Here is a 13,766-nt window from a genome sequence, read left to right as displayed (position 1 = left end):
GTGTGTGTGTGTGTGTGTGTGTGGTGTCTGGAGGGGGGGGTGGTACATGTGTTTGCTCGACATAACCAGATTATACATTTGGTGAATTTTTGTCAAAATATGAGATAATATTTTTTTGGTTAAAAAATGACTTTAAAACCACTATTTATGATTTCTGTTCCATTTCAAGAACCTGTCAGATTAGAGTTGAATAAAGACAGGTGATTTAATAACATTGTGAGTAATTTAAGGATACAATTTTAAATTCTAGCATCTTAGAGTCAGATCAGCTAAGGTAACACACATGGCTGTTCTGACCACACAGTTCTGAGGTGACAGCCAGATAAGTACTTGAGGAGGTGGTAAGTTCACCATGTAGTTAGGCAAAATACTAACTATACATATGGTGAGGAGTTTGTAATATGGCAATTGAGTCATAAATGCTGCCAGAAATAGACACCTAACTCCAGTGGGATGTTTTCTCTTATACTATATTATTCCTTTATTAAAAATGATAGGAAAATACTTGTTTGAAATTTTTAAAAGACTCCCAAGAAACCATCGATATTCCTTCTTTCTCCGAGAAAAAGAAAATGATAGGAGTGTTATACAAATCCAAGGTAGCAGTTTCCAGTGGGCAGCTTGATCTGCTTTGCCTGTTGTAAAATCAGCCATGAACTGAGATATGAATAGGTTGTATTTTTATTGCCCACATAACCACTACACAGTATAAACAGATTTCTTGAAAGGGCCTTTTCCCTCTCCCTCCCTTCATGTATTTTTAAAAATTAAACTTCCTTAGAAAAAAGGAAGACATAACCATAACCAAGTCTCTATGACAACCTGGGAGGGTTACCTGTTAACAGTTCCATCAACTCCAAGGGTGTAATGGGTAATTGTGTGTGATATTGACTGTTGGGACACATTATGTCTTTCTTGTAGATCAGGACATATAAGCTCCTCCCAATAAGGCTAACTCCGGTGTACTAACAGCAATATTCCCGATTTCTGAGCAGAATAATGATTTACAATGATGCTATGAGTGACTTTAGAACTTTATTTTAATTCTCCGCAGATTTCTGGGTCCTTATTAAAAAGGCAAAATAAAACCAAAATGCATCACCGACACACCACCAATTGATATGCTGGCGTCTTAGCGAGGCCTTGCAGAGGTGGAGAGAAAAGAAGAGGGGCTGTGGTGATTTCCACATCGAACAGCTTCTGGCTACTCCACGGCTCTGGCTCTGAACCCTGCTGTTGCGGGGGCGGAAAAGAGAAGTGAAATCCGGCCTGCGGGGCCACACACGAGGAATCCTGCTTTGGCCTCAGTGGTGCCGGAAGTCCATGAAATGACAGCAGAAGCAGGTCTTTGAAGCTGCCCTGGTGTTGATGAGTGAGTGGTGCTCTCAGGAGCCAAGGAACCCCTTTCTCCCTCCTGGTTTGGGGCACTCACTACACCTGGAGAGGGCGTTCACAAGCATCCAAGGATTCTGGTTCACTGCTGGCTCCTTGTACTTCCCTGAGAAGCCTTTCCTTCTTACCTGATTCTAGCCGCTTCCCTTTTGTCTGGTACCTCCGATGGTACCCGGCCGATGATGGTATTTGAGGAGTGAGTGAGCGAAGCATCTGTTGACACCACCGATGCCCTTGAACTAGTTCATCCGACGCAAATGGATGAGTGATTTCCCTTGACCTTCTGTCGACGCCTTTTCCAGAACCTTGCTTCCAAAGTGTATCCTCCCTCTGGTCCGGACATTCTGTGGCTGCCCTGTACCCCTGGGGCCTACCTTTTCCAGTTGGGCAGGGACTATAAGGAGAGAGGGCGGGGTTGCTGGAAGAAGAAGAAGAAAAAAAGAGCTAGATAAAGGAGGGCGCACCCCTCCGGCTCCAGCCCACTCCCTCCACCCCTACCTCCTCCCCGCCCGGGCCCTTCTTTCTGCATCACGGGGTCCAGGACGATTGTGACCCTGTCGGCCCCGGCACCCCCCCGCCGCACCCCAGCCCCGAGCATGGGGACGGCGCTTCTCCAGCGCGGGGGCTGCTTCCTGCTGTGCCTCTCGCTGCTGCTGCTGGGCTGCTGGGCGGAGCTGGGCAGCGGCCTGGAGTTCCCGGGCGCCGAGGGCCAGTGGACGCGCTTCCCCAAGTGGAACGCCTGCTGCGAGAGCGAGATGAGCTTCCAGCTGAAGACGCGCAGCGCGCGCGGCCTCGTGCTCTACTTCGACGACGAGGGCTTCTGCGACTTCCTGGAGCTCATCCTGACGCGCGGCGGCCGCCTGCAGCTCAGCTTCTCCATCTTCTGCGCCGAGCCCGCCACGCTGCTGGCCGACACGCCCGTCAACGACGGCGCCTGGCACAGCGTGCTCCTCCGCCGCCAGTTCCGCAACACCACGCTCTTCATCGACCAGGCCGAGGCCAAGTGGGTGGAGGTCAAGTCCAAGCGGAGGGACATGACGGTGTTCAGCGGCCTGTTCGTGGGCGGGCTGCCGCCGGAACTGCGCGCCGCGGCGCTCAAGCTCACGCTGGCGTCGGTGCGCGAGCGCGAGCCCTTCAAGGGCTGGATCCGCGACGTGAGGGTCAACTCCACGCAGGCGCTGCCCGTGGACAGCGGCGAGGTGCGGCTGGACGACGAGCCGCCCAGCAGCGGCGGCGGCGGGAGCCCGTGCGAGGCGGGCGACGAGGGCGAGGGCGGGGTGTGCCTCAACGGGGGCGTGTGCTCCGTGGTGGACGACCAGGCCGTGTGCGACTGCTCGCGGACCGGCTTCCACGGCAAGGACTGCAGCCAAGGTAAGGCCCGACGCCCGCCCCTCCCCCGGGGCCTCGGCCTGGGCGGGGCGCGGGGGAGGCAGGCCCGGCAGCCGCCCGGCTGGCAGGTGCAGGGGGGCTGCCTTCTCGGGACAGCCTTTCAGCGAGTTTCCAGGTGAAGACCTGAGTCTGGCCTGGGTGCCTCATCACCTCCCACAGCTGCTCGCTGGGCATCCTCTGCAGGGCCGAGCCAGCCACGTCTCCAAGGTTCCGTTTCCCCCTGGGCGCCCTTTCCACCGGCCTTACCTCCCCCACCTCGAGGCAAGGAGGATGCCCATGTGCCATCCATTCCTTGGAGTCTTTGCCGGGGTGTCCCCCGTCTTCCCCGGGCCATGGCCCACCTGAGTAACCCTTAATCCAGAAGGCACAGGTTTCCCCCCATGAGAGGCCGCTGGGCGGTAGGAGAGGGGGCACACGTTCGGTGAAGAAGGAAGGGCAGAGCAGGTTCAGCGTGGCGGCCGAGCATCTCCACGTAGTTACGCTCGGGAAGGGACAGCGAGACAGGACTCGTGGGCACTGCTGTGCCTTTTCCAAGTCAAGCGTAAGGTCCTGGCTGTGGAAAGCGGGGGAGGAGCATGTGAAGATTTTCTGTGGCCTCGACCAAGTCCAACATGGGTCAGGTTCAAAGTCACAGGATGTGATTTCTGAGGTTTCCCAAGTGGGAGACAGGCCAGCTAATGTTTAGAAATGTCAAGAGATGTAATAGCATTTCTCAACTAGCAGATGCTCTGGGAAGCGGAGTAGTAAGAGGAATTTAGATGTTGCTGGACTGGGAAGCGAATAAACAGGGGCTGCATAGGAAGGATTGCAAGAGATTATCTGAGGATAATCAGCAGATGGCATTTATCTGAGGAGGGAAGGCCACTGTTGTCATTTCTGTTGTTCTTCGGGATTGAAACAGGGTGGCATTTAAAATAAAATCAGATCTAAGTTTCATTTTCTCCCCTTTGAAAATTAAGTCATTAGTGTGTTTCTCCCATGTTACTACATGACAGTGATCAAGGAACAGTATTGCTGTGTAAGTACAGAAAAGCCTATGAACAGAAAGTGAGTGATATGAAAACAATGAAACATGGATATATATATCTGTGGCTGGCCCGGAGAGAAGATGTCAGGGTCAAATCAAGGCAATCAACACATGGGCAAATGGTATTTACGGCTGAAATTTAGAGAGAGGTGAATTATTAAATCTGATTTTGAAGGCTGTAGGGACTAAGCTCTATGTATGGCTGTATATTACTGTATGTCTCCTGGGTTTTTATTTTTGCTGACACTGCTAAGGGGAACTAGCCCTTGTAAATCTTATTAGATTTGGCAGTTCTCTCTCACCTGACTTGAAGAAAAATGAAGGCTTGATACAATTTGTATTTGTTTAAACAGCAAAGGGAGATAGGAGGGAAAAAGCTGGTGGTTAGGAGAGTTCATGAGTTTATGAAAAAAAGTAAGAGGTTATTTTCTTGCTCTGTCTTCATGAGGGCTTTTGTTTTCATTATAATTTGGCTTAAGTCATTAGAGAAGACTATTCCATGGTCTATACGGCACTTCAGCGTGGCCAGTAAATTTCCATGGATTTAGCATCAGGCTTTGTAGTTATGTTTTACATAAATAAAACAGTACATGTTTCCCTCCACCAAATCTAACTTAATTGTAAATCATGATTCAGATAACTACATGTGATGAGTTGCCATAATGTATTTGAAGTTGCATACCTCTACACTGATAAATAGAAATGAATAAAAACGAACATTATTTTATGGCAAAAACTGCTGTAAGTATCCCAATGGCACTTTAAAATACAAAGCAGGCCATTTAATAAAGAACACATAAGGTATAACTTCCTTAAATTATGAAACAAATACGACCCAGCTTGTTCTCTGTGGGAAGGTGTTTGAAATGACAATTTTAATTTTTCCATGTATTTTAAACATGGGATCCAGGGATCAGGTATAATCAGGAGTAGCTCAGATTGAAGAAAGCATGGCGACAGTAATATGTTGATGAGAAGCAGAATTAGATGTCTATGAAATGCATTTTATTTTGCAAGTGGATAGCTCTTTTCATAAGGGGAAGAATTTCGAATTACCAAACTACATAACTGAACATTATAGTACCTGACGCATAAGGTAATTCAACCCAGAAAAGAAAATCCACCAGGATTGTTCTGGAGCATTGATTCATTTTGAAAATTTGAGCCTGAACAGGAGTGCAGAGATCACCACTAGTCCTGGAGAGAAAACAAAAGGCTGGATTCCTTTGATTATCTCAGGAATGGGAGATGGAGTGATAAAGGCAGCCTTTCTTCCCAAAAGGATTGGCTCCATTTTGGTGATTTTCCCTGTTTCATGTGTGTCAAGTGACTATTAAATAATTAATTGAGAATTGATGCCTCTCGCAACACCAATCATCTACTGATGGCTAGGGATAGAGGGTTTCTATTCAGATGAAGTATACTACTAAACAAAGCCCTGCCTCTAGGCAGCATTCACACTGATTGCCACATTCTTTTAAAACACTAATTCAAAACCAAATAAATCCACATTCATTAGAGATAATTTAGGAAAAAACAAAACAGCAAACATTAAATAAAATTTAAATAATGTCTGGTGTCAACTATAATTTTTTTAACTTAATAAAAATGTCTAATATTATTTTAGTTGTCTTCATACTCAAAATACCACAAAGTTACTAGCGAGACAGTGAGACGACTCTCTCTCCCCCTCCCTGGCCTAGAATGGCTTGAAACAATTTATGCATGTGTGAATTTTTAGAATGTTTTTATTTAATGAGTTCACGTTTATCCTCACTCTGTTTATTCTGGCCTAGCAAATTTTATTTATTTATTTATGTAGTAATGGAAAGAAAAAAACAAACAGAGGGTTATGTGTCATGAACAGGTTAGTGGCAGAGCCTGGGAACAAACACTGATTCTCTATCCCTGAATTATCATGTCTGCTGAATAAGATTTCTAGTTTATTAGGGTTGATATTTTTTTCAGGTTCAGGCATTAATCAAGAGAAAAAATATATATAAATGGCTGATGGAACGGAACTAGTTTATGCATCAGTTCCGTTCTTTGACCCTTAAAGTCAGTCCCAGAATGGAACTATCTAAGAATGTCATTTTTTCTCAATGATGGACGCTTGTGGGGTACATAGCTTTTTTAGTGAATCATACTCATCTAAGTGCCTCGGGGACATTATTATTTAGTAAGTTCCCACTTAAGAGGACTAATAGTTTCCTAGCAGCTTAAAAGAATTAGTTAATTCCATGGCTACCCACCTTAAAAATGAGAATAAAAGGCTGATCAATGACAAATTAAGTTAAACTTTTTATGATTTCCAGGTCCAGGTTTCATGTATTTTAGGGTCATTTATGTTAAAATTTCATACTAGACTCACTCTGTCTCTTTTGTTTACATCCCCTATTTAAATGGCCATAAACACATATGGCTTGTGATGGTTGATTGCTTAATATTAACCAACATGGCAGTGTGATAGATGTCATTTAATAAAGCCCCTGTGTTCTATGACTTTACTAATAGGACCAGATAGACAACCCTATTCACTCATTTATTTACTCATTCATTTCTTAAAATTGAGGGCTTTGTATGTGCCTGAGTACCAGACTCAGGTAATAAAATGGTAAACTCTCAGAAATAGTTCCTTTCTTCACAGACCTTGCATTCCAATGAGGAGGCACAATACTTAAAAATAAGTAAATAGATGGGAATTTTAAATGGTAGTAAGTATTTTGGAGGACTGGTACACAGTACTGTGATGACTTAAAATAGTGTGAACTGAACTAATTAAAACAGGTTTTACTGAAGAGTGATCTCTAAACTACAACCCAGGAGATGAGAAGGAGTTAACTAGGTAAGGGCAGAGGAGGAATATTAGGTACAGAATCCTGGTGCAGGAGATGGCACGGTACATTCAAGCAATTGAGAGAAGTTCCTTGAGTACGGAGCTCTTAGAGGGAGCAGGACCAGATCATGCAGGGCTTTCTAGACCTTGTCAGTGATTTTAATCTTAATGTAAAAGTGGTAGAAAAGCACTGGAAGGAATTTTGTGTGGAAGGTGAGGTAGAAAAGCACTGGTAGAAATGCACTGGAAGGAGTTTTGTGTGGAAGGTGAGGAGGAGGGTGCCTTTATTATATTTATATTTCAAAAATGTCACTCTGGCTACAGTGTATAGAACAGATTGATAGGGGGCCAGAGGAAACATTATTTTCTGTTTGTCAGTCAACAACATTTGTTAAGCACCCACTGTAAGCTGTAGACAGAACTAGGGCACATAGAGAAAAACAAGATTCTTTCTCTAAGGAAGTTAGAATCTTTGTCAGTTTACTTACGTGGAGAAATCTAAGGCTATTCGTTGTTTGGAACACTTTGGTTTTATCTGTAAAAGAAAAGCATTGTTTGAACCTTTTGGTGACTTGTCATGTGGTTTCAGACAGATATACCCGTTGACTCTAAAGGCTCTGGGGCCCATTGGCCGTGTCATATTTTACTATACCCTCAAGTACCTTGCTAAACATGTCTTTCTTGTGACAATATTTATTGGTTGATTGATTCTGGACTTTCAATATTTTAACCACTACAATAAATGAAAATATTATATAGATTCTTACAATCTTTGTGAGGTTAAAAAAAAAAAAGCATTTACCATATAGGTAGGTACTAGACAAAAAAGATTCAGAGATTTTACCAGTTTTGTTTGAAGTCTACCATTGTAGGGTAAGGTGCATCATCTGTGATAAAAAAGCTTGGAGTGCAATGGAGAAGTCCATCAATAATTTTGATATAGATAACACATTCTGGGAAGCTCTTAAAGTGAAAGGCATCTATCAGGTCTAGCAAAAAAAAAACATTTATCTCGACTATAAATTAATAACCAAAATTGAGTTATGACTCTAGAATGCCACCAATGAGGTGGAATGTATTATTTTGAGATTTTAATTGTTCTGAGATGCAATTGTAGTGTAGAGGTTAAATTATACAGACTCTGGGGCCACACTGCCTGATTTGAGGGGTTATACACTCAGACTTCTATTCCTCAGTTTTGTCATCTGTGAAATTGGACTAATAATCGTATTTCATAGGGATCTTACCGAAGTTAAGCAGATGACTTTATGTCAAGTTTTGAGAACAGTTGCCTGACACATAGCAAGCATTCTGAAGTGTCCACTTGTTATTTCTGTTCTAACTACTACCACCATCACTAGCACCACTACTTCCGCTGATACCATTTTTTTAGGGTCATTTTCTAGCACAATTCAAATATGAATCATTTTTTTCTCATTTAAAATACATTGTAATGTCATAATAATCTTTGATTAGCCCAAAAGTTTTAACTTAAAAAGAAAGGCAAATTATAAAGACAGTGTCCTCTGTTTTATACAGTTGTGCTCTAATGTTACTTATGTCTAGTTATGATTCAAACTATTTTTAAAAATGTTATTCTGTTTGAGAATTTTTACTATGATTAAGTAACCTTTAATGCAAAATCATTTGTAAAAACTATCACTTTCCACATAAACTAATACCTTTATCCATCCCAAACCTATACATAGGGATTTTTACTGTATTTATCCTAATGTATAGAGGTAGATATCAATCCTATTTATAATTTGTCTTTGAGGCTCTCCTATAAGTTAAAGTTATTTACAAGTATGCTGCAGAGAAGCTAGGTAATATATTTGAGCTTTAAAAGTTCAAATAAGATATTCTTATAGTTATTATGAACAGATTATATTTTTTATCATAAGATTATGTATATCCATTGAAATCATGTTCCAGTTTTGGATATCATTAAATGAATTGTGATAATTTAACTGATTATTTTAAAAAAAAAACCTCCTGATTGACTATAGAAAAGACTTTATAATATTTCTGTTATTCTTAATTGCATTGTGTGAATTAGGACCTTGAGCCATACTGGTTCCTGAAAACAGTTATTGACCCCATTCTATATCCCTTTCTCAGTGAGCATTTGGTGGCTACACTGGTTGTGGGGTTAACTATAAATGTGCATTGAAAATTAGGCTTCATCATAGATATTCAGGCTTTGTTTTATTATAGAGATCTAATAAACTTTTCCAGTAAAAGTTGCTATGCAAACTGTACTTTCAAAAGTACGCAAGTATTTTTGACATAATTCAAAATAAATCATTTTTGCATTCTAAAAGTTTTTAGTTCATGATGCAAAACACTTGTACTTTTTGTTTGTATTTATCTATAATTTTATTGCTGAGTCCCATTTCTGTTACTTGGAAATACAGGAATCAGTAACTTCATGGTCTTTGCTGAATAGTATGTCTTAAAATGTTTCAATTAGGTTTTGAAAGAAAGGTTTTGCTTGTTGCTTTAAGAACTTTTCAGAAATTGCAGGGCTTTTTGTTTTTCTCTCTTACACATGGATTCCATGTATTTTTACTTGAATATGAGAATAGGTGCAATGCTGTCTCATTATTTTCCTGCCATGTTATTTTTTACACAATATGTATAAACAGAATATGGCATGGGATCTGAAAAACTAAATTCAAGACACAGCATTGCCTCTAAATCACTGTTAAAAGTAGAGTAAGGCCACCAATGTTTATGCTTTATTTTCAATATTGTAAATGGAGAAACACTTAATCTGACTACTAATATATTATAAACTCCTACTAATCTACCTCATAGGATATTGGTGAGTAACTAATAGAAGTAAACTCTCAGAAAAACATCAAAATTTGAAAGAAAAGTCCAATGGCAGCAGGGAAGATAAGCTCTAGGAAGTTATGAATGTTAACACTGATAATGTTAAGCATGGTTCTGTAAATCTACTCTGGGGTCATTTTAGATAATTTATGCTCAATAGTATGCATAAAATTTGGTAGAATTCTCTTATTACACATTGATACATCAGTACAGACAAACTGGTTGAAGAGAACATTGGTCCCCTTGTTCCTCATGTGTAAAACCTAATGAAAAAGTAATTTAAGGCAACAGCTATATGACTGCCTATTATACGATTCTATTTTCACGAAGTTCAAAACAGACAGCTAACCTATGGTGATATAGGTCAGAACAGAGGTTCCCTTGTAGTGGTATTGACTAGAAGAAAACACAATGGAGCCTTTGACTTGATCTGGATGATGGTTACATGGGTATATGTATTTGTAAAAATTCACTGAACTATACACTTAAAATTTATTTTCGTTACTGTAGCGAATTATACAAAAATGCTGCTCAATGAGTATCAGTACTCTGAATACTTTTAAAAATTTACTTACAAAGGAATTCATATTTTAAAATTTTAGGTAAGAGTCAAATATTTGTAACAAACCCAAAGACCATTTCAGAGAGCGAGTGTATTTATATTTGAATAAACCTAACAGAAACAAGTATTCTCTTTTAAACACCTGTACAACCTTTGATCTTGTTTCCAATTTCTGTATCCTAAGAATGGAAATTAGACATAGGTTCTTATTTTACATTTGCATCTATTGAGTGAAAGTCCTACTAACATATTCAAGCAATGTAAGTTTTCCAATTAGGAGGACTTAACTGCTGAAATTTTCAGTAATTGAGTGATGAGGATGTTATAAGAGCTCAATACATTTTTAAATTAGTGATTGGATATTGGAGGAAACATTGCTAGTCTGACCATAAATTCCATAATACTGTCTAAGTCTAAAAATGTACATGATTTCTCCCCCAAGTATTAGGAATCACATTATTTCAAAAGGTGTACTAGGTACCCTTCCTTTAATGCACCTCTTGAATTCAAATACATTTAAAATCATTCTGTTTAGAATCACAGTAGTTATTGTAATTACCATTTAGTGCTTACTGAGTGAAAGGCACTGTACAATGTGTTTTCTCCATCTTATTTATTCTTATGACATCCTACTTGACAGGGTTTATAAAATTCCCATTTTATAGATGAGAAAATTGTGGATTAGAAAGGCTAACTTGCCCAAAGTTCCATAGGTCATTGGCAGAGCTCAAATTTCAGCCTAGGTGTGCCCATTGCCCTAGCAGGCAACTCTGTCCATTATATTACATAGCACGTGCCTTTTACTTAACAAACAGCTAATGGATGCTGGGAATTTGTTCACTAATTGCCAATTTGGTGCTAATTAGAATGGCTAACGTATAATAAAGGTTTTATCATTGAGGATTGTGGCAGACCCTTAAATTTCCTGCCATTTCCCAATGTCATCATAACAAAGAAATGGAATAGCTTGTAAGAATTCATCATACTTTGTTTCTGTAATTTGCTTATTTGCTTCTTTTGTGCTCAATGTGTTGATTCTACTCTAATGTAAGTAGTAGTAAAGCCCCAGTATGTTGTGTCTAAAGAGCATTACAACTAATTCTTGATCTTTTGAATAAAAATCCCTAGTTTTCACAAAACAAGCAACTCAAAATTTCTATTCATTTCAGAGGTTGGGAGATAAAATTATTGAAACTATCCAAGTCTATGGTGATTCAGCACAGATGCAAAGACCTAGCCCAGTCACATCTGTAGATAGTTCGTGAGAGTTGCTAAGTCAGACATGGTTCTGCTGAAGACAGAGATGATGGTGCACAGGGCCCTTCATTGAAAATACATAGTGAGGAGATAGTGTCTCTTTTTGCATAAGTGAATTTGGCTTTCCAGTGCGTTGCCTAAAATGGAACTCGGGAGCCTTTCTTGGAGTTCAGAAAGATATTCTCTGTGCTATTTCTGGTATATATGAGAAGCTATTATTGGAGAGCAGTGGGAGGAAAACAAGTCTGACCTGGCAGGCCAGAGTTGCTGACCCAGTCCCTTGTCTAGTTACTGGTGCTCAAAACTATCTGGCCCGTAATTAGAAATACACTGACACCACAATAGCTGGCAAGGGCTACTTCAAATAGCCCTGTCTCGGGCTGGTTCCCAGGAGGGATCCACTGGTCCAAAAGTTAGAAGAGGAGCTGCCAAGAAGAACAGTTGCTTCACTAGCATTCTGATGTCAGGAGGGGCTTTCTGTGTTTAATTTTAGACAGAATGAATTCTGTGTGGATGGCAACCCATAATGGAAGCGGCTACTCTTGTTCGTGACCTAACAGTACCTGGCCTTGTATGTGGAACTAGCTAAGCTTAAGTGTTCACCGGACATTGCTAGAATCAGCAGAATGAGCCACCCTGGTCCTGCAGTGGCAAGGAAATTAAAGACTCATGTTTTTCTTCTAAGTAATGATGTCTCTCTATAATTAAGCATGCTGGGACACTCCTTAGGGAAATAGCTGGCATGGCAGCATATAAGTATAAACTGTTGTGTGGAAGATAAGTGTAAACTCTTTATCTTGAATACAAAATTATTTGTTGTTTTTAGCAAATAATGTAATAATTTACTTAAAATTATTACATGTGACGCCTAAGGTACTAAATGTTTAACTTATCCAGTTAAAAATATTGTAAAGTAACAAGTTATATATTGTATTTTATGACCCAAATGCACAATTCAATGTGTAGGAGAATACATCTACAGACCCTTATTGGGCCAATTTTTGTGTGAAAGAAAGTATTGAGGTACTTTAAAGTAATGAGGCATTGCCCCGGCGAGGTGGCTCAGTTGGTTGGAACGTTGTCCTGTATCCCTTAAAGGTTGCAGGTTAGATTTCAGGTCAGGGCACATACCTAGCTTGTGGGTTCTGTCCCTGGTTGGGGCGTATGCTGGAGGCAACCAATCCATGTTTCTCTCTCACATTGATCTTTCCCTCAAAGCAATAAAAACATGTCCTCAAGTGAGGTTTAAAAAATAATGTTATACTTTTTTTACTTTTAATATATAAATGTGTATGTGTGTATATATATATCAATGCAGATATATATTATATATATATATACATAAACATGACATAAACAAGAAAATCACATAATGTATGCAGATATGTTATTTTTAAAAAGTCTTGCAAATAAAATCCTCAAAAACATATATTGTTTAAACAAGTCATTAAAATATAATGTCTTTATGACTAAATATATATGTATTTTTCTACACAAGACCTTAGAAACCTAAAATATCTATCCTTATAGTAAGACAAGTGCCTTTATGTGATCAGACATGGTGTTAGAGATTTTGAGGTTTCTGCAAAGGAGCGTTTTTATGTTATCGGTTAACAGCATTTCAATTGTTCCTGGGGGTTGTGTGAAAAACTGTTTTATATCTTGCTCTAACATTGCTCTCACAGTTACCAAGAGCAATGTTAAGTTAATATCAATAATGACTTCTTTAAAAAACTTTCATACGTAAGAAAACCAGGGGATTAAACTTATTTACTGAGCTCCCAATGAGTTCAATACTATAACTCAAGACTACCACAGGAATATTTTGAAACAGCCATTTTTGAAAAGCCAGTGATAGCTCTGAGACCTCCTTTACCAGAGTAATTAGGAAATCTATAACAGTTTTCGTTTTCAATGTTCAAAATGTCATAAGTTTCAGAACATGCTTCATTGGTCAGTGTTAACATTATATGGAAATTTTTGGATACATATATAATTAATTCTATCTTCCTGTGGCTTCTTAAGCCTTTATTTCAATTAGAATAGAAGAGTTAAATTATTATGGTTTTCTTACTTCTATCACAGTTTATATATTTTGGCTTCAAATAACATTTAAAGTTTTTTTCTTTTTTTATTGTTTGAATTTAATATATTGTTTCTTCTTCTATTCTTACATTGACTTACTTCATAAAAGTACAGGCAGAGGTAGAGCTTCAGGAATTAGAATTATCCTTCATCTGGGAACGGTGCTCCTTGTGACTGTTGAGAGCTGCGCACTTTCTCAGAGGTCATTGGAAATGAAGAGTGTTGGGTACCTCCCCTTTTCTCCGGCCTCAGACGTTTTTCATCCTGGACAAAATTCTTGTTTGTTTGACACAGGAAAAATGTTGTGTTTCATTCTAAACAGAAACAATAAAGATTTGGATTGGGGCCAAATATACTATATCCTGGAACATCTTCTGCTC

At 39.8% G+C, this 13,766-nt stretch overlaps 1 protein-coding gene across 20 annotated transcripts in view; it reads left to right on the top strand.

Annotated features, from left to right (window-relative positions):
* The first annotated feature begins 1,988 nt into the window (after positions 1 to 1,988).
* The window catches only part of NRXN1 (neurexin 1), a 999,171-nt gene continuing 987,393 nt past the window's right edge, over positions 1,989 to 13,766 (top strand). For all 20 annotated transcript variants that reach the window (XM_028139955.2, XM_028139954.2, XM_028139952.2 and 17 more), the window contains exon 1: positions 1,989 to 2,763. In XM_028139955.2, coding sequence (XP_027995756.1) covers positions 1,989 to 2,763 — 775 coding nt within the window. The remainder of the gene's footprint in view (positions 2,764 to 13,766) is intronic.

This window comes from Eptesicus fuscus, chromosome 16, assembly GCF_027574615.1.
Source record: "Eptesicus fuscus isolate TK198812 chromosome 16, DD_ASM_mEF_20220401, whole genome shotgun sequence".
In the NCBI taxonomy this organism is placed as follows: Eukaryota; Metazoa; Chordata; class Mammalia; order Chiroptera; family Vespertilionidae; genus Eptesicus; species Eptesicus fuscus.
This window is presented reverse-complemented; position numbering and strand designations above follow the sequence as displayed.